This window comes from Agelaius tricolor, unplaced genomic scaffold (assembly GCF_023055355.1).
Source record: "Agelaius tricolor isolate 1412-34295 unplaced genomic scaffold, bAgeTri1.0.p SCAF_30, whole genome shotgun sequence".
Lineage (NCBI taxonomy): Eukaryota > Metazoa > Chordata > Aves > Passeriformes > Icteridae > Agelaius > Agelaius tricolor.
In genome coordinates this window covers 2,627,848-2,654,008 of record NW_027269290.1, presented here as the reverse complement: position 1 = coordinate 2,654,008, position 26,161 = coordinate 2,627,848, and the positions used below count along the sequence as shown (strand labels likewise).

The window sequence follows — 26,161 nt, the reverse complement described above, 5'->3', positions numbered from 1 at the left end:
CCTGAGACACATGGGCCTTGTCCAGGGTAAAGAAAGAAGAGCTATCCAGGGTGAGAAGCAGGACCAGTCCCCCTGGCAGTGGCTGTGGAGCTGGCAGGGCTACCCAGGCAGTCCTGTCCCACCATTGTTGGATGTCCCCAAAGCTCTCTGTAACTTCCAAGAGGAGTCATGGTCTTTCCACCCCAATTATGTTTTCTGTTGCCTTGATTTACCTCCTGTAGGCTGCTGTACAAGGCCATTGACACCAATGCTGAGAATGTAGGCCCTATCTACAACTACCGGGTGGAGATTGCAATGTTCTTCATCATCTACATCATCCTCATTGCCTTCTTCATGATGAACATCTTTGTGGGCTTTGTCATCGTCACCTTCCAGGAGCAAGGGGAGAATGAGTACAAGAACTGTGAGCTGGACAAGAACCAGGTAATGGGGCTGCTGGAACAGGACAGGGAGGACCAGCCCTGGACCTGGCACAGCTGGGGCTGGCTGATTTGGATCAGCCCCTCTCTGTGGTGACACTGCTGACACAGATGAGTTGAACCTACCCCAGGCCTGTTTGCTGCTGGGGCAGGGCCAGCTGCACCCATGTCTAGCACAAAACAAGCCTGAGGGAAGGGCAGAGGGGACCAGAAACTGGGAGTGGGCCTCCCTGGACAGGTGGGGTGCCCAGAGTGAGCTGGAGCAGAGGGTTGTGCCCAGCTCTGGGCTCCCCAGTACAAAACCAGCATGGATGTACTGGAGTGAGTCCAGCAAAGGGCCACTGAGATGATGGAGGGTCTGGAGCATCTAAGGAGGGTCTGGGAGTCAAGTCTGGTGCTGAGAAGGCTCATAGGAATCTGACCTATGGGTAAAAACACCAATGAGAAGGTACAGAGGAGACTGAGCCAGGCTCTTTTCAGTTGTGACAGGAAAAATGCAGCGGACAACTGAAGAAAACAAGAAATTCCATTTAAACGTGAAAAAACCCTTTTTTTTTATGGTGATGGTGGCCAAGCACTGGAACAGGCTGCTCAGAGAGGCAGTGAAGCCTCCATCTCTGGAGCTTTTCAAAAGCCAACTGTCCTGGGCAGCATGCTCCAGTTGGCCCTGCTTTGGGCAGCAAACTGTGACTAGACCATCTCCAGAGGTACTTTCTGCTGCCAGCCCTTCTGTGATGCTGCCATGCTGTCATTCTGGTGGGGGACAGCAAGGCTGAAAGCAGCAGAGGCACTGGCAGAGGATGTGGGACATGCTGGGGGGGACATTGGACAGGGGCAGCTGCTGGTCCCCGAGTTCTGTCATGCTCCTGCACTGAGGCAGCATGGGCAGCTGGAGCTGGGGGTGCCAGGGTGATGTGAACCACACAGAAACCTAGCAGAGATGGCCCTGGGCTGATGGGGAGGGACAGGCCTGTGCAGCCATCCCAGTGCCCCCTTCACCCCTGGATCATGTGGTGTCTTCACAGAATTCACTTTATTAACTTACAATATATAAAAGAAACACACGCACAGAACTCAGAATGAAAACTTTCTAAAAACATTTCTCCTCCCTTCCATCTTGCAAGGGCTTTCACCTCCTTTCTCTGTCCAAGGCTCTGGCCTACCTCATTCTGGCTGCGTGGCTTCCCTGCCCCTACCTTGCCTGCAGCTGGGCAAGGGAGCTCTGACCTCTTTCACTGACTGGAACTAAGAGGGTTTTCTTCTGGGAGCTCTTTACTTTTAACTTTCTGTGTTCTCAGAGGTGCATCTATGCCTTCAGTGGCTACACCAGGTGCCAATATTCAAATTTCAGTGCTGATTGCTTTGACTGCAAACTCCCAAAAAACTCACTTCCTTTTCAGACTAAGACAGGGGGTGTGCAGCGTGGCTAGGAGTGCTGAGTGTGCCCTGCAGTGGGCTCACAGCTGCCCTCCCTGTGTCCCTGTGTATAGGGGCATTGGGGGTAGGATGGCAGGGACGGATGGAGAGGAGAGATCTCCTCAGCCAGGGCTTGGAACTTGTGGGTTATTGCAAAGGGCCTGGGTGCAGGACCCTGCTGGGAGCTGCCAGACCCAAAAGAGGGAGAAAATGGTAAAGAGAGAGGTAAAGAGGATGAGAGACCAAGGTTCCTGTTACAATACAATAAATCTTCTTCTGGTCTTGGAAATTGTGGTTTATTGCAAAGGGCCTGGGTGCAGGGACTTGCCTGGAGCTGCCAGCTCAGAGCAGGCCCTAAAGAGGGAGAGAGTGGTAAAGAGAGAGGTAAAGAGGATGAGAGAGAGAGAGGATGAGAGAGTAAGAGGGTGAGGTTCCTGTTACAATACAATAAATCTTCTGGTCTTGGAACTTGTGGGTTATTGCAAAGGGCCTGGGTGCAGGGCCCTGCTGGGAGCTGCCAGCCACAGCTGGAGCAGGACTGAGAGAAGAGAGGGGGAGAGAGGATGAGAGGGTAAGAGAGTAAAAGGGTAAGAGAGCGAGGTTCCCATTACAATACAACAAATCTTCTTCTGTGCTGAATATTCTGATTCTCACTAACCAATCTAGTCCAAGATACAAATCCTATAGCATTTCCATACAGCCTATAAGAATCATTACATTACCACACTGTGTTACATTTTAAACCCTACAAACTCCTCTTTGGGCCCCTTCTGCCAAGCTGGCAGGGTCTGCTCTGACCCTTGGGCCTGTCTGCAAGCAGAGGGTGTTGTTCCATCAAAAGGGGATCACCTTCAGCTGGCCACACCATTGTTTTCCAGTTGTTCAGTAACTGAGGGATCTCAAAGCTTGCTTTCATTTCAATCTTGCTTATAGCTTCTATGTTCTCAAAATCTTTTGCCAAGCAATCATATTTATAAGGCTTTCCTGTTTCATCTTCCCCAACACCTGTGTCTGTGTGTCCCCGTGTCCGTGTGTCCCCAGCGGCAGTGTGTGCAGTACGCGCTCAAGGCTCGCCCGCTGCGCCGCTACATCCCCAAGAACCCCTACCAGTACCAGATCTGGTACGTGGTCACCTCCTCCTACTTCGAGTACCTCATGTTCTTCCTGATCCTGCTCAACACCATCTGCCTGGGCATGCAGGTGAGGGCACGGGGCTGCTGGAGGGGTGTGGGAGGGGTGCCCAGGCTGGCTCAGCCCTGCCATCCCCACCAGAGCCTCTGCACAGGGGTGTTTGTTGTGGTGTGATGTCTGGGTTAGGGTCTCTGGACCAAAATGGGGCCGGTGGGATGTGGGGAACCCACAGAAGGGGCTGCAGGGAGGAGATTTCCTTTGTGCTGAGCCATAGGCCTGGCTGTGGGAGGGGGCTCTGCAGGCAGCACACATCTCTGAGCCCACAGTGGAGGCTGGATCTGCCATCAGCTAATGGCTCCTTCTGCCTTATCCTCAGCATTACAACCAGTCTGCAGAAATGAACCACATCTCAGACATCCTCAACGTGGCCTTCACCATCCTCTTCACCCTGGAGATGATCCTCAAGCTCATGGCCTTCAAAGCCAAGGTGAGAGAAGAGCATGATCAGCACGGAAAGCAGGGCAGGCCAGGGGGTCCATTTATCCTGCACTGGGCATGTCTTGAGTACAAGCACCCCCAGCCCTACAATTCCAGAGAATTTCTCCTTACAAGACCCTTAAGGACCCCCATGCACAGGACCTTGGAGTTTCTGGAGGGATTACTGCTTGTCAGGGCTACCCTTGCTGGCCAAATCCCACCCATCCAGTTGGACACTATTCCCATCTTCAGTGTCAGGGCCATAGTGGGGTCATAGCTCCACTGCAGCCATCCTGATCCACCTCCTCATTGCACTGCACTGCAAGACAGGACCAAATAACTCAGCAGAGTGCAGAACTATGACCACCATCCCTTCTTCTGAGGGTCAGACTCACTGAAGAACCTTCTGGTATCTTCCTCTGGGCCCCACCCTATGTGTCCTCCTTGACTTACACCCTTGCATATTCACTCTTCTTTGCCTCCTCCTTGACAGGGCTACTTCGGAGACCCCTGGAATGTCTTTGACTTCCTCATAGTGATTGGCAGCATCATTGATGTCATCCTCAGTGAGATTGATGTAAGTGTCCAGGGCACAGAGCTGTCCCCACCCAGGGCTGCACTGGCACCTGCCCTGGCACGGGGCAGCAGTGCTGGATGTGTCCAGCCCTGCAGGGGGATGCTGTCCTCTCCTCTCTCCCTGCTCTGCTTGGTTCTGAGGAGGGACAAGCAAGGATCAGCACATGGAGAGCACAGCTGTGGCCCTTTGTAGGGGGATAAATAAAAGTAAATAAAGGTAGTATAGAAAGTAATCTTACCCCCTAAAGAGTTCCAGCTGAGTTAATTATTAAGGATTAGGAGCAGGCCTGGTTTTAACAGGCCACAGCTGTAGCCAATGATAAGAAGAGTGTTATAAAAGAGTGGATTGGCTGGTTGAGGGGAACTGGGGTCAGCTGGCTGCTGCAAGGATAAGGAACAGTCAGTGCCTAGAGGAGCTGCCCATGAGAAACACCAAGGAGGTGTGAAACTCTGGCAATATGGAACATTTGCAATGTAATGACAATAGAACTCTTGCAATATATGACAACAGCCCTTTGAGCATTAAAGTACAATTTAGATGTCCCCAGCTGCCCAGCATGTCACATTGCCCCCTCCCTTCTGGTCTCCTGAGCCTGTAGGCACTGGAGTCCTGTGGAAAGCAGGCACCCAGCACCAACCCATCAGCTGCAGGCTGTGTGCCAGCCCCACTGCACATGTCCAGCCCCAGGTCAGTGCAGGTGGGACTAAAAGGGCTCCCACAGCTCCCTGACCCCACAGGCCCAGGGGAACCATCAGACCCATGAGATTTCCAGACATTTGCTTTGTGTGTGTCCCTTTACACAGCAGCCCCTACACACTGGTGGTGTGTGTGCGCTCCAGCCATCCCTGCAAGCTGTGGGATGGTGCCTCAGGCAGGGCCTGTTTGGGGAGGGCTCTGCTGGGAGCATTTCCAAGGCAGGGCTAGGAGACCACCATAGCCCTGCCTTCCCTGGCACTGGCACATCCACACCTGTGTCCTGCCCTGGAAATGCCCCTCTGCTGTGGGAGGTGTGTGCTTCCTTCAGCAGCCTGGTGGGGCTCCAGAGGCAGCTGTGGAATGGGGAGATGATGGATTGACCCTCTCCAGTGGCTTGGCAGTGTCTCCTCCAAGGGGCAGGGCTGGCTCTGGCACTGCTGCTGCCTCTGCCACCCTGCACAGGGTCACCTTCCATGATCTCTGTGCAGGAAGGTGAGGTTTCCACAGACCCTTGAAAGCAGTCACCTTCTTCTCTGTAGGGTTTTCCAGGCCTCACAGAGTTGGGATGAGCAAAACCCACCCACCTTCCTCTCCTGTGAGACCCCTGTGCCCCTCTCTGCACAGCCCTGCCCACAGTACAGCCATCCTCTGCCCTCTGGGCTTCCCAGCCTTCATGATCTCCCAGATTTCCTGCCAGTGCCAACAGCTTTCATCTGCCATCAGCTCCTCCTCATCCTTGCCCAGCAGCTCTCTGCACCTTGGTTTCCCACTGCCTGCACCTTCCTTCCCCAGCCTGCTCTCAGAACTCACAATTTCAGGATCCCTGGATTCCACAGTGGTTTTCAGTCCCTCTGGAGCAAGAGACCACTTGGCCATACACCAAATCCTGCTGTCCTTGGGGTGGGGATGCCCAGGACCCACCACAGGCACCAGGAGGAGCCTGGTGCCCTGACTGGGCTGGCAGGGGCTGCCCTGGTGCTGTGCTCTGTGTGCTGCAGCAGGGCTGTGCAGAAGGCCAGGCAGAATTTGGGGAATGTTCTCTGTGGCCTGAATTTCCCAGGTCCTTTCCCCTGTGTCTGTGTCCTTGAGGGTCTGTGGGGCTGCCCAGGACACAGCACAGGCACAGGAGGAGTCTCGTGCTCTGTGTGGTTCCTTGCTCACCCAGGTGCTGCCTCTGCCTAGCACCAGTCACATCAGCTTGTCCCTGAGCCTGAGGGATGCTGGAGCTCTGCCTGCCCTTCCCCTTCTCCCCAGTTCCATCTTACTCTTTGTTCTGTGTCTGTGTTCTCTCCTTGTGTCCCTCCCTGCCTCCCCTCTGCTGACTCTCTTGTTCTCTCTCTCCACAGACCATCCTGGCACCCAGTGGTGGCTTGTACTGCCTGGGTGGGGGCTGTGATGGCACTGTAGGTACCAGCTGTGTGTGCCTGCATTCCTCCCTGCCCCTGCCAGCCTTTGCATGTGCCCTGAGTGTCACTGAGGCCACCAGAGCCGGCTCCTCCCTCTGGGCTGTGACTCTGCCCTGGCTGAGGGGGATTGGGGTGACCCCACACACACAGACAGGGGACATGGGCAGCACCCCCAGAGACACCTCTCTTCAGCCCTCCTTTGGTTAAAGTCCTGCTGGGACATTCCCAAAACTGCCCTTCCCAGCTCTCATTAACCCTTCCTGTGCTGGAGCCCACCCTACACCTCACCCTACAAACACAGGACGTGCTGGGCAAGACCCTGGTGGGACTAAGACTGTCTGTGGTGGCCCTGTGACCCTCAGGGCTCTCCCAATCCATGTGGCAGCATGCCCTCCTTCCTGCATGATCCCAGAGTCAGAGGGTGAGCCTGAGGGTCTGGGGAGATGGGGAGAGGAGCCAGAGGGAGAAGTGCCAGCACACTCTGCAGTCTGACCCTGGGTGCAGGCAGGGGCACCATGGCTGCTGCCTGGGGGTGGGATCTCTTTGCCATTCCTCCCCCCAGGACCTGGAATCCCTGCCTTGAAAGCCTGGGGGCCCCAGCACTGTCTGTCTGTCCTGCAGGACCCTGATGACAACTCCCGTGTCTCCATCACTTTTTTCCGGCTCTTCCGGGTGATGCGGCTGGTGAAGCTGCTGAGCAGGGGGGAAGGTGTCAGGACCCTCCTGTGGACCTTCATCAAGTCCTTTCAGGTCTGTCAGGAGCTCTGCTCCCCTCCCAAACACACACATGCCTGGGAGCATGAGCAGCCTGTCCTCACCAGGTGTGATAGAAGGGTTTCCTCAAGCCAGGTCTCATGAGCTCTTGGAGATCTATAACACACCCAAGATAGCTCAGCTACCTCAGAAGGCATCAAATCAGCAGGATGGCTTCTGTGGAAACAGAAAAGTTTTAATAAAAGGCAAAATAACAAAACTCTTTACAGAGAAAAACTGAGCCAAGTGCAAGAGGCCCTCCTGCCCCTGGTAAAACACCTCACAAAAGGTGTTTTGTGTTAGTTTCTTTGTTCTCTTCTTTTTCTAGTAAATTGCTCAGGTGGCACTTTTTGGCTCCTGTCCAATTGGTTATCCTTAAGTTTGAGGTGAACTTCCCCAATGTCCTATGAGGTGTCTTTTTCACTAATTGAGGAGAGAAACTTCAGGGTTTTTTTCCTTTTTAAGAAGACAAAGGATAGTTTTGTCACTCTGTCCCCAAGGGGCACATTCCTATTCAGGCAGAGGAGAAAGCTCCAGTGCTCCTGCTGGCCTCAGGCTGGGCTGGGGGCTGGTGGTGTGCAGAACATGGCCCCTGTGGGTGGGAAGGTGACAGGTCTGGGAGTCAGAGCTGGCCAGGTGCTGGCAGTACCTGCTGGGCACGTTTGTCCTGCTCCCAATGAACCGGCCTCTGTACCAGGTGGGTACTCAGGGAACGCTGCAGCATCTGCTCACAGCCTGAGCTGGGCACTGCCCGCAGCCCTGGGCTGTGCTGAGCCCCTTCCCAGCCCCAGAGGCCACTGGGGGCTGGCAGGAGGGTGTGAGAGGAACAGGTGAGCTGTCCCCTCCCCACACAGGGACAGGTACAGCTCCTGCAGCACCTGCAGAGCCCAGGCCCTGTCCCTGGGCTGTGTCTCACCCAAGCCATGGTCCTTTTGTCACAGGCTCTGCCATACGTGGCCCTGCTGATTGTGATGCTTTTCTTCATCTATGCTGTGATTGGGATGCAGGTGAGGGGCACGGGGCCAGGGGGTGGGAATTGATCTTCATCAGATGCCCTGAGCCTGGTGGCACTGGGGAGGTGGGACAGGGAGGGACTGGTTCCTCTGTTAGGCTCTTTCTGGGACTTTGCACATGATGGGACCTGTTTACCCTGGTCTGCAAGGGTGTTTGCCACCCCAGCAGCCTCCTCCTGTCCCTGGGCTGCAGCTGGGGCACGTGGCACAGAGCACTTTGGGGGTCAGTGGCACAAACCATTGGCACAAACCATTGGCACAATGCAGTGGCACCAGTGCTTGTGCTGGTTCAGACCTTGTCTCTGTGGCCCAGATGAAGTGCAGTTGTAGTCAGGGGTGTTTTCAGCACTGGCAGGAATGTCCAAGAGCACCCACATCCAATCTCAATCTCTTTTGGGGATGCCCAAAGCCAAATAATCCAGAGGAAGTGGAGCTCAGGCACCAGGGGGTGTTTGGTGCCAAGGAAAGGATGGCACACTGCAGACCTGCCACTGTCATTTACAGATGTTTGGGAAGATTGCCATGGTGGATGGGACCCAGATCAACCGAAACAACAACTTCCAGACCTTTCCACAGGCTGTGCTGCTGCTCTTCAGGTCAGTCTTGTCCTGCCATGTGAGCAGCTCCAGAAGGTTCTGAGCCTGTGGGAATGCCCAACTTGGAGTGAGGGAGGACCAGAATTTCAGTAGCTGATTTCATTTTGTCCCACAGGAAGGTCTCCTGCAGCAGTGGCAGCATTTTAGGAGAGGCTGTGGTTTTCTTGGGGTGGCTGCTGGAGAGAGGGGCATTTTGGGGTTGCTGTTCTGAGTATTTCCTTCCCAGACTGGATTTTAATTTGTGAATTGTGAGGAACCTCATGGGAAGCAGGAGCTCAGCCCGAGGCTTTCCTTGACTCCAGACACTTTTTGGAGCTTTCGGTGGCCCTATAGCAGCAAGCCCAGAATCCTGACTGCTCCTTTTTTTGTTCACAAACAGCTTTTTGCCAATGATTCAGTCAAAACACCAATTACTAATGTAAACCTGGGTGGCCTTCACCTAGCACTAGCTGTTCTTGTGTTGTTGCACTGATACCTCATGCCCTTACAAGATTTTCCTCCACTCTTCCTGCAGTGGATCTGCCATTGGTTTGCTCCAAGGGGCTGCCCACGTGCTTCTGATAATATGAACATTTTATGGGCAGTGTTACAAATCAAAGCTGCTCTTTAACTGGCATTCTGAGGCATTGTTTCACCAAAAGCAGCTGGTAGTTATTAGTTCTGCTCTCTACCTAGTGTTTTGCTAAGGTGGGAATCTTATTTCTTTGATTTTTGAAAATTCCAGTATATTATGCCGGCGGAGGGTTTGGGTTTCCTTACAAAAGCTTGTGTTTTCCATTCCCCTGTGTGCTGGGCTGGCCTGAGCCCTCCCTGCATGGCAGGGACCAGCAGGTGTGCCCTGTCCCCAGGTGTGCCACGGGCGAGGCGTGGCAGGAGATCCTGCTGGACTGCAGCTACGGCCGGCGCTGCGACCCCGAGTCCGACTACGCCGAGGGGGAGGAGTACACCTGTGGCACCGGCTTTGCCTACTTCTACTTCATCAGCTTCTACATGCTCTGTGCCTTCCTGGTATGCATCTTCCACAGTTCTGTTTCTCCAAAGTGTCTGGTCTTATTTGTAAGGCTGTCCTTTGAAACTTGTTTCTGTTTCCATTTCTCTCTCAGCCGTGTCTGTCCTATTCCATGGCATTTCTAAGCCAGCATTTCTTATCTCAAGGTTTACATTTCTTATCTCAAGGTTTGCATACAGATACACACTATGTGAGCCTGTCAAGCTTTGAGATTTCTCTACAAGCCCATTTCCCACAGTGTGCTGGCTCCCTTTGGCACCCCGTCCTGCCTGGGCAGCCATGGGGTTGGGAGCTGTGGGTCCCATGGGGTGAGCCCCTGAACCTGCCCCTGGGGACATCCCCCCCAGCCCACCCACCCAGCCATGCTGTAAACTGACCCTGCCCTCCTGGGGCACCCCAGATCCCTTTTAGTGTCTTCCCACAGCCTCTGTGTGCTGCCTTCCAGATGTGTTTGTGCTGGCCTCAGCAGGGGTGGAGAGGGATGAGATGCTGATGTCCTTGTTCTTTCACATGCCCTGCTTGGGCAGGAGGCTCCTCTCTGCATGGGAACACCCTCACTCAGCATCCTCTAACTGCAGGACATCCCAGAACACATCTGCCCTGTTTTTGTAGCTGCTCTCTCTCCCCTGGCTGGGTCCTTCCCATCCCTTCCTCTGCCCTCAGATCATTAACCTCTTTGTGGCTGTCATCATGGACAACTTTGACTACCTGACACGGGACTGGTCCATCCTGGGGCCCCATCACCTGGATGAGTTCAAGAGGATCTGGGCTGAGTACGACCCCGAGGCCAAGTGAGTGAGGCCGGGTGGGTGGGTGGGCAGCATGGAGGGGGTGTGTGGTGCTTTCTGGGGTCCCCCATTGAAGGGAGGAAATTATGAATCTGACACCATGTTTTTAGAAGGCTAATTTATTATTTTATTTTATTTATTTTATTTATTTTATTTATTTTATTTATTTTATTTTATGACATTATATTATATTATATTATATTATATTATATTATATTATGCTATACTAAACTATGCTAAAGAATAGACAGAGGGTACAGACAGAAGGCTAAAAGATAATAACAAGAACTCATGAGTGTCTCTTCAGGGTCTGACACAGCCTGGCTGTGATTGGTCATTAAGTTAAAACAATTCACATGTTGGATAAACAATCTTCAACCACATTCCAAAGCAGCAAAACACAGGAGAAGCAAATGAGATAATTATTGTTTTCCTTTTTCTCTGAGGCTTCTCAGCTTCCCAGGAGAAGAATCCTGGGCAAAAAGGATTTTTCAGAAAATGTGATAGTGACAGGGGTGTTCCATGGAAGGGACACATGCAGGCAGGGTGAGCTGTGGCACTGCCTGTGAGCCAGCTCCCAGCATCTCAGAGGTTCATGTGGACTTGCCAGAGTTGGTCCAGGTCTGATAAAAGCCATCAGGAGATTTGGGAACATAAGACTTCCAGTTCCCTCTCCATCCAGCTGTGGTGAGGCTGCTTGTGGGAACCCAGGACATCCCTCTGGCTGTCCTGAGCAGCCCAGACCCCTGCTCAGAGACCCTGGCACAGAGCCCAAGATGCCCCTGTGGGTTTGATTATGACCCATGGAGCAAATTACCAACCTTAGATGAAGATCAGCAAGCCACAACAGTTTAAGTAGAATAATAGTGAAGTTATCACGGGGTGGAAAAGTAGATTTTGGGGTTTTTAGAATGGGGGTTCAGGGGCCAAGATGGAGGGAACTGGGTGTGTCCAGCCTTTCTCCTTCTTCTTCTTGGCCTCCATCTTCTGCTGTGATGTTGGCACTTTTGGATTGGTTTAGAGTAGAAGCTCACTGTCTAACACAGGTGATAGGTATTGGAAAGTAATTGTAAATATTGTACAGGTAGTTTTTAGTATAAAGACATAACCCTGCCCTGGGGGCAGGCAGAGTGCCTGGAACTGCCCTGCTGGATGGACCTGGGCAGGACAGGAGAAAATTTTTATAGATAAGAAACAATGAACAACCTTGAGACTGAGAACTGAAGAGCCCTGACTCCTTCTTCGAGCACCAGGCTGGGAAAAGAGACTTTCCAACTTTTCTTGGGGTCACTCTGACCAGCTAAAGATCCCAACAGCTGCCAACCTTTCCCATGGCACTGCACCCTTTACCTGCTCCCCAGGCCTCCAGGGAGCAGCTGCTTTCCTGTGCTTTCCCCAGGAGGAGCAGAGGGAAGGGCGGGGATTTGCCAGGGCTCAGCCCCCAGAGCAGCTCCCCAGGGCACTGCCAGGCAGCTCTGCTGCCCCTCTGCTGTTTCCTCTGCAGGGGGAGGATCAAACACTTGGATGTGGTGACTCTGCTGAGGCGTATCAACCCTCCCCTGGGCTTTGGGAAGTTCTGCCCACACCGTGTGGCTTGTAAGGTAAGAGCCAAGGTGGTGATGAGGTGTGTGAGCACAGGGACGATGTAGGAATGTGTCCCCTGTGGATGGAGGGACCAAATTATTCTTTGTCTGCTTAAAAAGGCAAAAAGCCCAGAAGTTTCTTTCCCAAATTAAGTACAAAGACACCTCATAGGACCTTTGGGACTTCACCTCAGACCTGGGGCTGTCTGATTAGACAGAGGCCAAGAGGTCTGGCCTAGGTAATTCATTAGAAAAGGAGAGAACAAAGGAAAGAATAGTTTTTGTGGGGTGTTTTAGCAGGAGCAAGAACCTCTTGCCCCTGACTCAGTTTCTCTCTATAATGGCTTTATTATTTTATTTTTTATTATTTTGCCTTTTATTAAACCTTTCTCTGTTTCCAACACTACCTCAGAAGTCAACCTGCTGATTTTATGCCATTCTGGGTAGCTGAGCTATCTCAGGTGTGATGGGTTTCTCTGAGAGCTCATAAGCCCTGGCTCAAAGAGAAACACATCAGGACACCTTCCCCAAGCTGTCCCTGTGTCCTCCTGGCAGGCTGAGAGCAGAGCAGATTATACTCTGCTCTGACCTCTCCTTTTTAATGAGGGGGTGATTTGGGGGGCAAGGAGAGGTGCAGAGCTGACAGAACTGACAGACCTGAGGTGGTTCAGCTCCTGAAGATCAGGACTTACCTGTGCTCACCTCCTACTTCAAAGGGGTGGCCCTGATGGGCTGGCTCTGCCCTCCCTGCAGGGCACCCCCAGGCCACACTGCAGCTGCTGCAGGATGTGGCCACATCAGCTGGGCTGTAGAAATTGGTTCCAAGAGCTGATGGTGCTTAGGGAGAAGGAAACCCCAGCTTTCTTAGCAGAAATACACTTTTCCTGGCTTAGCTCATTCTGAACAAATCTGTGTGAAGCTCATGTGTAACATGCATGGGCAGGAGCTCAGGCACTGGTGTAATCCCTCCTGGGTTTTGGGCAAATACATCAGATTTGATCCCCAGAGTCCTCACAGCAGCTGGAACATGTTTTGGAGTGGGGAGTGCAATGCAAAACTAGTCCCATGTCTCTGAAAGCAGCTGGGGGGGGTTCAGCCTGGAGAAGAGGAGGCTCAGGGGGACCTTCTTGCTCTCTACCACTCCCTGACAGGAGGCTGAAGCCAGCTGGGAGTTGGTCACTTCTCTCGAGTAACAAGTGACAGTCCAAGAGGAAACAGTCTGAAGTTGTACCATGAGAGGTTTAGGATGGATATTGGGGAAAGTTTTCTTACCAGAAGATTGGTTGGGCTCTGGGACAGGCTGTCCAGGGCAGTGGTGGGTTTCCACCCTAAAGGGATTTAAAAGCTGTGTGGATATGATGCTTGTGTCCATGGTTTTTCTGGTGGCCTTGGCAGTGCTGGGGGAGTGGTTAGACCTGATGATCTCCCAGATCTTTTCTGACCTGAACAATTCTGTGATCCCATGATTTTCTCCATGGCACCCATGCCCCTGTAGGTTATTTCCCTCTGTGATTCCATGATTTTCTCCATGGTACCCATGCCCCTGTAGGTTATTTCCCTCTGTGATTCCATGATTTTCTCCATGGCACCCATGCCCCTGTAGGTTATTTCCCCCAGGGGAGTGCTGACTTTAACCCTCAATTCATGGAGAAAGTTTCCCAGACTTCAAGATAGACTGGAATCCACAAAAGTGTGAAATAGATTATAGAGAGTAGTGTAGGTGAATCACTTGGTGAGAAATTTAGGGTTTTGGGATTTTTAGGATGTTGTGCATGGAAGCAAGATGGAGGGCACAGGGTGTTGTCCTGGGTTTCTTCTTCCTGCTTCTTCATCCTTCCTCTTCATGGGTTTGGGTGGCATTTTGTAATTGGGTCTTTTGTAATTGGGCAGAAAAGTCCACATTGCAGGCTCTGTGGGATCAGTTATTGGGTTAAAAGGGAAAATAATCTAGGTGTCAGTTCTTAATTGGATAGTTTAGTCTTAAAATACCTTGGAACAAGAGATTGTTGGCCATTTTGTGCCTTCTAATGAAAAGCTGCAGAGCTCACAGTAGTGAGAGCTACAGTTCTACTGATAAGAAATAACGAGTCACTGTTTTACTGATAAGAAATAATGAACACCTGAGTCCAAACATGAATAATCATCTCAAGTGCCTTCAATCCAGACCCAGAGAAACCCACACCTGGTACCCCCACAGTGTCCAATAACCAAATCACTCTCAGTAAACAATCTCCATAACACATTCCACATGTGCCAAACAACAGGCGCAGCGAATAGAGATAAGAATTCTTTTCTCTTCTTCTCTGAGCTTCTCACTGCCTTCCCCAGGAGGAATCCTGGGAGGGAGAATCGTGTCTCTCTCTGCTCATAGAATGTGAAGGCCACAGCCCCTGGGCAGGCCAGGCAGGGAGCCTGGGGCTGCCAGGCTGCTGTGGCCCTGCTGACAGGGTTGGTTTGCTGTGTGTGCAGCGCCTGGTGTGCATGAACATGCCCCTGAACAGCGACGGCACCGTCACCTTCAATGCCACCCTCTTTGCCCTGGTGAGGACAGCCCTCAAGATCAAGACAGAAGGTAAGCAGGGATGCTGGCTGCCTCTACAGCCTGACAGGGAACCTTCCTTGAGAACTTCCCTTGTTTGACCTGCACGTAGATTGAGTTTTGTTGTTGTCTGGGACAAACTGAATAACCACCATTCATTAAATTCAAATAGAAGACATTCACTGTCAACATTCCAGCGTTGCCTCAAACAGGAGAAAGTGCACATTAAGTTTGGAAGGAAGGACAGAGTGATAGAGCATGATGAAAATTTTCCACTGTGCATGAAAACCAGCCACATGGCACCTTTTAATGGAAATCTAATGATGTTAAGCTAAAAGAGAGCTAAAAAGAGCGCTTCATTCTTCCAGCAGCTGAGGATTGGCAGTGAAGATGTTGAGATTCAGGAAAAAAACTGGTTTAAAACAGATGGGAGGACAAATTGTGGCTACTGCATCTGTCCACAGCTGGTTTTTACAATTATCAATACCATAACATTAGAACTGTCCTCCATTGTATAGGAACAGGTATGGTGCAGTTCCTTCACTTAGAAAAGCCCACTTTCTATAACTGGGTGTGGGTCACCCCACTGGCCAGGGAACTCAGGCACTTCTCTGTGGGGTCAGATCCTGTGGACAAACCCCCAGCCCTGCTGTTATTGCCCATCCCAGGGAGGGCAGAGCCCCTGGGTGCCTGCATGGGATGCTCAGCCCAGCCTGGAGGATGTTATCATCTGATGGCTGATATGTTATCAGCTGATGGCTGATATGTTATCAGCTGATGGCCACGTGTTGCAGCCCTGAGGAGCAAACCAGTGCCACCCCAAACAGCTCAGGAGTGGGGCTGCTCCAGCTGCCATCATTTTAATTTAGCTTAGGAGAGGAGCTGCTGCCCTGCACAGAGCTGAGGTGGTTCCTGAAGATCAGGACTTTCCTGTGCTTCCCTCCTGCTTCAAAGTGTGGCAGGGATGGGCTGGCTCTGCCCAGAGCCCTCATTGCAGGGACTCCCAGTCCTCTGAATTTAGCTGTGCTGGGGAGGAGCTGCTTTCCTTCACCCCCTCCTTGCCAGCAGCAGAGTTTGCTGAGCTGTGCTGTGTGTCCCAGCAGCTTGTTAAGGGAATAAATCAGGCAGGACTCCATTTCCTTCATGGTGGAAAAAAGCTCCTTCTTTATTCACATAACTGGTTTTTATACAGCTTTACAGACCTTGTGAGGGACTCCAATTGGTGAGGAGCTTTCTTGCCAGTTACTTTTATTGGTTAGCAATAAGTTGTTCTCCTGTATTGATTGGTCACTCAAGCCCCCAGTGTGTACATGCAGGAAAGGTTGTTTGTGAGAGATAGTTTTTATTTTTCTATCTAACAGTATAAAAACACTTTATACAGTGCAAGCTGATTTTTATGCAGGAATAGATTGTTATGCTAATGAACTGCTCACACCAGGATTGCTCTCACATGGGAACTTGCAAAGGGCTAGCCTGACAAGGCCAGCCACTGATTTTAGGAGAGCAGGCTTGATTTGATGAAGCCTTTATGATTTTTACCTTGCTGCAGCCCTTGTCTGTGTGCCTGTGCTGTGGCAGGGCCAAGGCAGGCACTGTGGGCTCCTGGGATCAGTTCTTCCAGCAGTGCCATGGGGCTTCCCTCTGCCTGGGGTGGGGCACAGGAGACCTTGGAGGTAAACTGGGGTTTCAGGAATGGTGAATTCCATGGGAGCACCAAAGGGGAGGTCAAAATCTGTGAAGTGTTCTGGCTGAAATCAAGGTCTTGCTCTCACTAAGCTCAGCTTTGTTGGGTGGGGAGACAGAGGAGCTGTCACACCCTCCTGAGGGTGGCCAGGTGTTCACAGGCTCTGTCTTCACTCCTCTTCACAGCCCTGGGGATGAACTGCTCTGTCCTGCTGGCTTTCCTTGCAGGACTGTGCTCTTTGTTGACGGAGTGACAAAATTATTCTTTGTTCTTTTAAAAGGAAAGAAGTTAAAAAGTTTTTTTCTCTGATTAAGTGAAAAGACATTTCATAGGACTTAGGGGACTTCACCTTAAACTGAAGGATAGCTAACTGGACAGAAGCAAAAAAGTCTTGCTTGGGCAATTTAGTAGAAAAAGAAGTGAATAAAGAAACTAATTGCTTTTGTAAAGTGCTTTACTAGGAGTAAGAACGTTTAGATTTTGGCTCAGTTTTTTTGTTTGTTATTTTGCTTTTTATTAAAATTTTCTGGTTTTAACACTGCAGCAGAAGCTATTTTGTTGATTTTTATGCTTCTAAGGGTAGCTGAGTTACTTTGGGTGTGTTATAGGCCTCTGAGAGCTTATTAGACCTGGCTCCAGGAGGCTATTATAACATTTCCTCACAGGTAATTTTGAACAGGCCAATGAGGAGCTCAGAGCTATTATCAAAAAAATCTGGAAACGAACCAGTATGAAGCTTTTGGACCAGGTCATCCCACCCATTGGAGGTATGTCCCCAGGTGTCCCTCCCAGGGGGACACAGCAGCTCCTGCTCAGGGTCCTGCTGCAGCCACAGGGACAGGCAGAACCTTCCTGTGGGTTTCACCATGGTGTTGGTTTCCTCCCTCCAGATGATGAGGTGACAGTGGGCAAATTCTATGCCACTTTCCTGATCCAAGAGCACTTCAGGAAGTTCATGAAGCGCCAGGAGGAGTATTATGGGTACCGGCCCAAGAAGAACGCCGTGGAGATCCAGGTGGGTGTGTGGGTGCTGCTGCAGGGGAGGGGCTGCTGGAGGAGGCTTCCCCCAGCCTGGGGGACTCCAAGAGCTGCAGGGAGCCTGTGCCTCATGTCTGGAGGTGAGGTGGCCCAGGTGAACCAGCACTGAGGGGGCCCCAGTGTGACCTTGGTGTGCAGGTGACTCAAAGCAGAGGAGGGCTTTGACTCTCTGCTCCATTCACTCCAGTGCAGAGAGGGCTTGGCAGGATCTGGTGCCTCGCCAAGGAGTTTTAACACCTGGAAAGTCCCACCCCAGACCATTGTCTGTGCCAAATGCTGCTCATCCCAGTCTGTTGTCATTATATTACAAAGGTTCTATTGTCATTATATTGCAAGGGTTCCATATTGCTGGCGTTTCGTGCCTCCTTGATGTTTCTCATAGGCAGCTCCTCTAGCACTGACTCTTTCTTCTTCTCACAGCAGCCAACTGACTCCAGTTCCCCTCAACCATCCAATCCACTCTTTTATAACACTCTTCTTATTGGCTACAGCTGTGGCCTGGTAAAATCAGGCCTGCTCCTAATCTTTAATAATTAACCCAGCTGCAACTCTTTAGGGGATAAGATTGGTTTCTATACTACCTTTATTTACTTTTATTCTATCCCCCTACAGCAGCCCTCACCCACCTGCTCTGCTCCAGTCCCAGGGCCTTGTCCCTGCTCTCCCCTCAGCTCCATGTTTCTGGTGTTGTCTCAGCCTCACAGAGCACCAGGGGAGGGGGGTACAAGTGGCTGACCTTGAGTGGGACCCCTGCAGCCAGAGAAGCCTGCACAGCAGGCCCAGGGGCTGCTGGCAGAGGGTTTCTGTGCCTGGCAGGAGGCTGGGATGTCCCTAGGCTCTCCTGACTCTGTAGGGAGGAAATCACCGGAGGAGATAAAAGAGCAGGACCCAAAGGTGCAAAACAAGGAAAAGAGCCAGGTCCCAGATCAGGGACAGAGGCCCAGCCTGCCCTTGGCTGTCACCTCCATCAGGGTATTCCCTTTTGGGGACAGCATGAGCCCAGAGACTGTGGGACAGCTGTGGGACAGCAGCAGCTCAGGAGCAGGGCCACCAAGCACAGCCAGCTGTGACCCATGGCCTGTCCTTGGCAGGACACCTGGCAGGGGAGAGTGCCTCACCATGCCTCCCTCTCCAAAGAGCAAGGGGAGGGCGGTGGGCTCACCCAGCCCTGCCTTCCTGTCCCTCCAGGCTGGGCTGAGGAGCATTGAAGAAGAAGCTGCTCCCGAAATCCATCGGGCCATTTCTGGGGACTTGACTGCAGAGGAGGAGCTGGAGAGAGCCATGGTGGAGGCTGCCCTGGAGGAGGGGATTTACAGGGTGAGTTCAGCCTCAGGGCACAGCACAGTTTGGGGTCCCACCAGCCCTGATTTCAGAGTGCTGGTGGGTCAGCTTGGCTGCTAGCCCTGGGGGACATTCTGCAGGGTGGGGGCCACAAGGATGAGCAGCACTTCTGTCCTTTCTGGGAGCATCCGGACAGCCTGGTGGTGGCATCTTGAGCAAGCTGCTCTCTGCCTCAGTTTCCCCTCTGTGAAAGGAGCCAGCCCATGTGCCTGGCAGGGCTGTGCTGGATATTTACCTGCTGGTTTGGAGCTTCTCACTCACACCTTCTGCCAGGCTCAGGTGGGACAGCTCTGGTGTCACAGGAACTGATCCACATCCCATCCCTGGGAGCCTCAGAGACAGCCTGGGCAGCTGTGGGGTTGCAGAGTTCCTTCTGTGTCCCCAGGTGCCACCACCTCAGGCTGTCCCACAGAGGTGACAGGATTTGTCACAGGCTGGCTCATCCCAGTGCTGCTTGTCCTGGTTTGAACAGAGAGGGGTCTGGTAAGGAGGACAGGAGCCTTCCTTGAAATGGAAAATGCTCTCTCTCTCAGAATTATTATAATTTTGAAATCAAGGGGCTCTCAGGCAAAAATATGGGAGCAGGAATAACAGTTCTTTACTAGGAAAATTAAAAATACAAATAAAATACTACGAAACAAACCACTGCCAGAGTGAGAGCAGTCCCTGTCCCCTGTGTGTCAGGGGGGTGGCACAGCCCCATCCCATGGGGGCTCAGCCCTCCTGCAGTGCCAGCTGTGGCTCTGCTGGAGCAGGGATCCTGCACAAGGGGGGAGTTTTCCTCTGCAGCTCCAGGGCTGCTGGAGATGGGCCTGGGCTCCCTCTGGCAATGCAGGGCAGCAGAAGCTGCTCCTCTGGCAATGCACTGGGCAAAGGCTGCTGGGCTGTGCCAGGCTCAGATTGTACCCAGGTAGGAATGCTTGGCTCCTCCCCTGGGCGCAGCATCTCCCCATGGGATGATGGAATTGGATCAGCCATGCAGGGACACTCACTGGCCATGGACAGAAGATAATTAATAATTAATGGCCCATGGACAGCAGAGATCTCCTGGAGGGAGGATTGGCTGTGGGAGAGATAAAGAAAACTGCCCAATGAACAGAGGATAACTGCCCCAGCTCTGACAGATGGGAAATAGAATACACATTCCCATTTCCCACCCAAGACCCTGCTGCATGGCCATCAACCCTCAGTGCCTCAGTTTCCCCACCTGGGCAGTGAAGCTTTGGGGACCTTGTGTTCTGCAAGGCCTGAGCAGAGCAATCACTCTTTCAATGTGGGAATGGCCCCAGAGCAGCCTGGAGCTCCAGGCTCCCCCTGATGCCCTCCCTGTTGGTTGCAGAGAACAGGTGGCCTGTTTGGCCAGGTGGACAGCTTCATGGAGCCCAGCAGCCCCCTGCAGCCCCAGGTGGCCAGCCAGAGGCCCCTGCAGTTCACCGAGGTGGGCACTGAGGACCTCGACTCTCCTGTGTTCCTCGATGACTTCCCCCAGGAGGCCAACACCAACATCAACAATGCCAACAGCAGCAGCTGGCTGCAGGGGTAAGGGGCTCAGGCTCCATGTGCAGGTGAGGAGGGCACTGCTGGCCCTGCCACTGCCTGCCCTGGGGCTGTCCTGCCTGCACCCTGGCCTGCCCAGGGCTCCCATCCCACCATCCTTCATCTCAGTGCCATGAGCATGGAGGTGGCAGCAGGGCTCCAAGGGTTGCAGGAATCTCCCCTGCCCCTCACCTGCCAATCTCTGAGGGCCAAGGCCCAGGCTGGGGCCACCAGCATGTGCCAGGGCACAGGTAGAAGGGACAAAAATGACCAATGTAAGAGATGTACTTAGTCCTGCTTCTTGGGGCCTCCACCCGTTCATCCATCCCAGTTGTCCCTATGGGTCTGCCCCCCAGGCTGGGGAAGGTGGGAGGGCTGCACCCAGGTGGAGCTGGCTCAGTGTGTGCCCCCAGCCAGGCTGACCCACCTGCCTGTCCCTGCCAGGGTGCACTATGAGGATGAGGTGCTGAGGAAGGCGCTGCCAGCAGCACGCAGGCGCCCGGCCTGGGGTGAGTCTGGGCTTTGTTCTTCTTCTGGGGCACTGGGACCAGGCCAGGGTCAGGGCAGGGGGAAGGGGCTGATGGTGCTGGTGGAAGGAGGATGTGCAGGCCCCAGAAAGTTTGCTGAGAGCACTGAGTGCAGCAGGATCTCTCTGGAGAGCTCCAGGAGAGCCTTCTCCTTCCTTCCACCCTTTGAGTGATGAAACATGGAGACTGCCTCAGCTTGGGGAGCACTGGCCATCCCAGGGTCTCCAGATGATGTTCATTTCATTAAACAGGGACTTTGGGTGCTGCTGGACTCCTAAATCCTTTATTTCCCCCAGTCTAGCGAGCCTGGTCCCATCTCTGTCTGGCAGTGGTGTCCTTGCTCTTGTACCCATCTGATGGATGTTGAGATGCTAAAGGACAACAGGGCTGGAGAGGGGCTGGGAACACAAACCCTGTGAGGAAGCCCTGAGGGAGCTGGGGGTGCTCAGCCTGGAGAAAAGGAGACTCAGGGGTGACCTCATCACTCTGCAGCTCCTGAAAGGTGCCTGTGCTCAGCTGGGGCTGGGCTCTTTCTCCAGGAGCTGACAGAACCAGAGCACACAGCCTCAAGCTGTGTCAAGGGAAATATAGGTTGGATATTAGCAAAAAGTTTTTTACAGAAAGAGTGATAAAGTTCTGGAATGTTCTGCCCAGGGAGGTGGTGGAGTCCCCATCCCTGGGTGTGTTTAACAAAGCCTGGATGTGGCACTGGGTGCCAGGGTTGAGTTGAGGGGTTGGGGCTGGGTTGGACTCGATGACCTTGAAGGTCTCTTCCAACCTGGTCATTCTGTGAATTCTGTGAATTCTGTGATGTCCCCACCTTTCCCTCCCACAGAGCAGAACCGCCCCATCCCCATGGAGAGGCTGAGCAGGAGGAGAGGAGGGGGCACCTCTGGGGCTCTCTCATCACCAGGGCCACTCCTCCCCCAGCAGGTAAAAGGGGCAGTGCATGTCAGAGGGGATGTGTAACGTGGGGGACACAGGTGAGCCTCCCTCCCTGCCATCCTGGCACAGCTGGGCTGGGAAGGAGCCCCTCTCCAGGCTCATTGGGTGTGTGTGGCAGCCATCTTGACATCTTCAGTGCCCTGCTTTTTATAAGCTACAAGAACGTAAAATTTGGTGGATGATTGGTTGATGATTTTTGATCATGGTTTATATTTTTGTTTGGTTTTTTTGGGGGGGTTAGTTCTGTGTTTGTTTTGGGGTGGTTATGGAATGATGATGGCAGTTGCTTGTTGTTTTTGATACTAGGAAGTATAGAGGAAGGTTAAGTGTATTGATGATAATATAGAGGAAGGAAAGTGTATTGATGATAAAGCTCCAGCCTTGCTGGAGCTTTTCTCTTGGATCAGCCTGGAGATGGAATGGGCTCTCACCCTGCTGCTGTAACAGCTCCATGGGGAACTCCTCAAACAGCTGGAACAGCTGGAAGCACATTTCTCTGGCTGCCCATCTGCCTCCAGAGCCAGGGCAGAAGGGGTGCATCAGATTTGCCCCCATGCTCCCTTTTCTGGCCACAGTGCCTCATGCCTGGCATGTGCCAGGGCTGGTTCCCTGCTCTCTGTTCATGTGGCCCTGCTGGTCCAATTTGGGGGTGCCCTGGACCCAGGAGCTCCAGCAGGATGGCATTGCCAGTCCAGGCACTGGGCAGGGACAGGGACAGACCCTGCAGCCCCCACACTGACATGGGAGAGATCTCCCCTGGGCTGTGTCCCAGCACAGGTTGCAGCTCTGTGCTACTCTCACCCAGCTGCCCACAGAGGATGGCACCATGACAGGAATAGCATCCAGCTCCAGGTTCCAGCAGAGAGAAACTGGTGAGCCAGGAGCATCCTCCACCCCAGCCATCACCTTCCTCATCCAGGAGGTAAGGCAAGGACACACTTGGCAGGGGGAACAGCAGGGATGGCAGGAAATTCCAGGGATACCATGCTTGTGCCATGATGGGAGATTGGGGGGCAATCACCAGGGGAAGCTGGCAGTCACCTTCCCCTCATCTTCATCCACCCTCAGGGAGGGACTCCCAGCTCCTCCTCAGAGTCCCCTCCTCTCATCTTCACAGCTCAGCCACAAGGACAGGCAGCAGCTGTGTGCCAGCACAGAGGGCACAGGGAGGAGAACAGGGAGGGAGGGAGGGTGGGTGCCTGCAGCCAGGGCAGTGCCCAGGCTGAGCACCCAGGCTGTGCTCTCCTCCTCTGCCAGGCTCTGATCTCCGGAGGCCTCGGGGCTCTGGCCCAGGACTCGTCCTTCCTAGCAGTGACCAGGGATGAGATGGCAGCCAGCAGGCAGCTGCAGGTGGATGAAGTGGAGAAAGCAGCTGTGGAGCTGCTAAAGGGAAGAGAAACACTGCAGGGCACAAGAACTGGCTCTGCCCCTCTGGACACCTCAGCTGTGGCACCGGGCAGATCCCCAGGGCTCGGGGGATCTCCCTCCCAGGAGACCATCACTGCCACTCGCCTCTGAGCTGCCACTGCAGTGCCAGGGCTCTGTCTCAGGGCTGCAGGAGCAGAGCCACCCTGTTCCTGCTTCTGCCGGGGTCCTGAGCTGCTCTGGCCAGCTGTGGTATCACTTTTGGGCCAGGTCTCTGGGATGCTGGTGCAGAACAGGACAGTGCTGTTCCACTGGACAGGTCATTAAAGTGTTCCTGCTGTGTGACTCTGGGTGCCCCTCCTGTCCTTCCTGCCTGCACAGCCAGTGGAGGGGGCTGCAAATGTGACACCATGTGTCACCAGAGCTGGCAGTGATTCATGTGGCAGCTCCAGTCAGTCATTTTGAGATTGCCAAGGTCTGGGGAATGTCCTGAAATCCCAGCAGCTGGATCCTGCATCCTCGTGTCTCTGCTGGAGCCTGCAGCCAAGTCTGGCCTGTGAGGAGGAGATGTGCCAGGGCTGCGCAGTAAAATGGGGCCTTGGGGCCTTCTTGGCTCCCTGTCCCAGCTGTGTGTGGAACTGGGGCTGGGGCAGAGGTATGAAAGCATGTTTGAGCTGGGGCAGCAGCCCTGGGGCTGGCCAAGAGGAGAGCTGGACACTGTGAAGCCATTTCTGCCCCTTCCACTCTGTGCTCTTGGGGTCAGGCATCCCTCCCTGGCCCTGGGAAGGTCTCGTTCAGCCCTTGACATCCATCCCACAGCTCAGTGGGACCAGGAGAGTCTGAGCTGTTCCTGCAGAGCTCCCAGCTCTGCCTACTGGTGCTGAGCAGGCTGTTCCTCTCTGGGCTGCCCAGGGGACCCACAGTGCCCTCCATGGGATTGGGGTGCTGAGCCCTGGGGCAGCCCCATCTCCCAGCCCAGCTCCTCAGTGGGATCTGGCTCCCCAGGGCCCCCAGCCCAGCCTAACTGGGAGCTGGGGGGCTCTTGATCACCTAATATATATTAAAATACAGAGAGTGGATGGGGCCCAGGGGAGGAGCAGATCAATGAGGCAGCCTGCTCCCCAGCATGGCTTTTATTGACTCCATCGAGGAAACTGCAGAGCTCCAGCTGCAGCCTGAGCAGCAGAGCCAGGCTGGTGCCTGCAGCTTCCCCCATTGCATGCAGCCAGCAGGGATGGGCAGTGTGGGGGACACTGCTGCACCCCTTCCTCTTGCTTCTGTGCCCCGGGGCAGGAGCCACCCCCCACTGACACCCACACCCTCACACACACACCCTGATGGGGTTGGCAGTTCAGTTCTGGCAGCTGCTCTGCCACGGGATGCCAAGGACACCATGGGGGGAGTGGTTGTGGTCTCCTGGTGGGTCTAGGGAGATGCAGGACTGCAGGTATCACTTGGGTGGTCACTGGAGGCTCTAAACATAAAGGGTGACACCGTGGTGGGGACAACAGCACCATGGTGGGGGCTCTGCACCTCTGTGGCTGCACAGGGGATGATTTGCTCTATCCCAGGTACCTGTGGGGTGTGTCTTTCTTAAGCTGTTCCTGGCTGAACTGGGGGACAGGTGTCACTTGTGGTACAGCTGGCATCTGGGTGGGTGTAGGAAGAGAAAAACATCATGGCAGCCACTGCCTCTCTCTGCCTGGAGCTTTAGTGGGGAAGAGTCCATCCTCAGGAAAACCAGCAGCTCAGAACTGCACCATGCACCAGGTGTCCTTGCAAACATGGGACAAAGAAAGAGGAACACCAGCTCCTCACATCCTTGCAGGAAGCCAGACAGGCCCTGTCCTGTCACCCCCATGATTCTGTACCAGCACAATTGTCCTGGGCCTTACCCATGCCAGCAGAGCTGAGGAGCTCCTGCAGGATGCAGAGTCCTGGGAGGGCACGGCCCACGGCCCTGGCACCTTGGGGGGCCAAACATGGGCATGGGGTGAAGGTACCCAGACTGCAGAGCAAGGGCAGGTGCTGGGCTCTGTTCTGGGCACGGCACTGTCTCACCAGCTGTTAGCCATCAGTGCTGGCATGTCCTGGCTGTCCCTCTCCCAGGATACAGCCTGGGCTCCTCCAAAGAAGCCTCTGAGTGCCTCAGTTTGCCCTTGTGCTCCGTTGCTATTTGCCCTGATATTGACCCCAGCCTGCAGAGCTGGGGGTGGCCTGTGGGTCCCACCCTGATGAAGATTCTTTCCTCAGCAGAGCCAGGGCCTGGCTGTGTCCGGCTGCCCTCAGCCCCAGCAATGTGAGTGCAGCTCAGGAAAGGCAGAACAGGGACTCCTTCAGCTCCCCAGTGCTTGTCTGTCTCCAGCCCTGCTCTCTGACGGTCTCTGGATGTGTTTCCCTCCCCAGAGCAGCTCCGAGGATGGAGCCAGTGGCTCTGTGGGCACTGCCCTGTGCTGTGTGGGTGCCCACCTTGCTGTGCAGACCCCAGCCCTGCAGCAGGGACTGAGCACGCTGGGGAGCTCTGCTGGCACCTGACACCATCCTGGCACACCACGTCCTCTGAGGATAGACTGACCACAGCCTGGGAGAGCCCAAAGGGCTGCCACGCCCCGGTCCCAGCTCCTCCGGAGCTCCGAGCTCAGCCCCGTCCCTGCTCTGCTGCTCCACGGTGTCACCCCCCAGCACCAGAGGGGACAGGATCCGGGGGAGCCGAGGAGGAGCCGGAGCGATGCCACCCATGTGGAGACACGCGGGGCAGCCCGGAGCAGCCCCGGTACAGCCCGGAGCAGCGCTGGCACAGCCCCAGCACATCCCAGTGCATCCCGGTACACCCCGATACATCCTGGCACATCCCAGTACATCCTGGTACACCCCGGTACATCCCAGCACACCCCGATACATCCCGGTGCACCCCGGTACATCCCGGTACACCCCGGCACACCCTGGTGCATCCCGGTACAGCCCCCGTACACCCCGGTACATCCCAGCACACCCCGATACATCCCGGTGCACCCCGGTACATCCCGGCACACCCCGGTACATCCCGGTAACACCCCGGTACATCCCGGTACAGCCCCGGTACACCCCGGTACATCCCGGCACGGCGCAGGCGGCAGCGGAGCCGCTGACCCGGCAGAGGGCAGCAGGGGCTGGCGAGTGTGAGTGTGAATGGGAGTGAGTGCGAGCCGTGCCCGTGTGTCCCTGTGCCCGTGTGTCCCTGTGCCCGTCTGTGCGTGTCCGTGTGTCCGTGTCCGTGTGTCCCTGTCCGTGTCCGTATGTCCGTGTGTCTGTGTGTCCGTGTGCCTCGGTATCCGTGTGTTCC

General features: G+C 54.1%; 1 protein-coding gene across 1 annotated transcript in view; it reads left to right on the top strand.

Moving 5' to 3' along the window:
• The window catches only part of CACNA1S (calcium voltage-gated channel subunit alpha1 S), a 63,349-nt gene extending 40,207 nt beyond the window's left edge, over positions 1 to 23,142 (top strand). Inside the window, exons 25-44 of the mRNA XM_071450197.1 lie at positions 222 to 423; positions 2,877 to 3,035; positions 3,343 to 3,453; positions 3,937 to 4,020; positions 6,063 to 6,119; positions 6,744 to 6,872; positions 7,817 to 7,882; positions 8,393 to 8,484; positions 9,333 to 9,492; positions 10,157 to 10,284; positions 11,786 to 11,882; positions 14,334 to 14,436; positions 16,753 to 16,854; positions 16,978 to 17,102; positions 18,314 to 18,442; positions 19,806 to 20,005; positions 20,447 to 20,511; positions 21,365 to 21,462; positions 22,280 to 22,396; positions 22,732 to 23,142. Of these exons, the coding sequence (XP_071306298.1) occupies positions 222 to 423; positions 2,877 to 3,035; positions 3,343 to 3,453; positions 3,937 to 4,020; positions 6,063 to 6,119; positions 6,744 to 6,872; positions 7,817 to 7,882; positions 8,393 to 8,484; positions 9,333 to 9,492; positions 10,157 to 10,284; positions 11,786 to 11,882; positions 14,334 to 14,436; positions 16,753 to 16,854; positions 16,978 to 17,102; positions 18,314 to 18,442; positions 19,806 to 20,005; positions 20,447 to 20,511; positions 21,365 to 21,462; positions 22,280 to 22,396; positions 22,732 to 22,992 (2,485 nt within the window). The 3' untranslated portion in view covers positions 22,993 to 23,142. The remainder of the gene's footprint in view (positions 1 to 221; positions 424 to 2,876; positions 3,036 to 3,342; positions 3,454 to 3,936; positions 4,021 to 6,062; positions 6,120 to 6,743; positions 6,873 to 7,816; positions 7,883 to 8,392; positions 8,485 to 9,332; positions 9,493 to 10,156; positions 10,285 to 11,785; positions 11,883 to 14,333; positions 14,437 to 16,752; positions 16,855 to 16,977; positions 17,103 to 18,313; positions 18,443 to 19,805; positions 20,006 to 20,446; positions 20,512 to 21,364; positions 21,463 to 22,279; positions 22,397 to 22,731) is intronic.
• Positions 23,143 to 26,161: the final 3,019 nt, after the last annotated feature.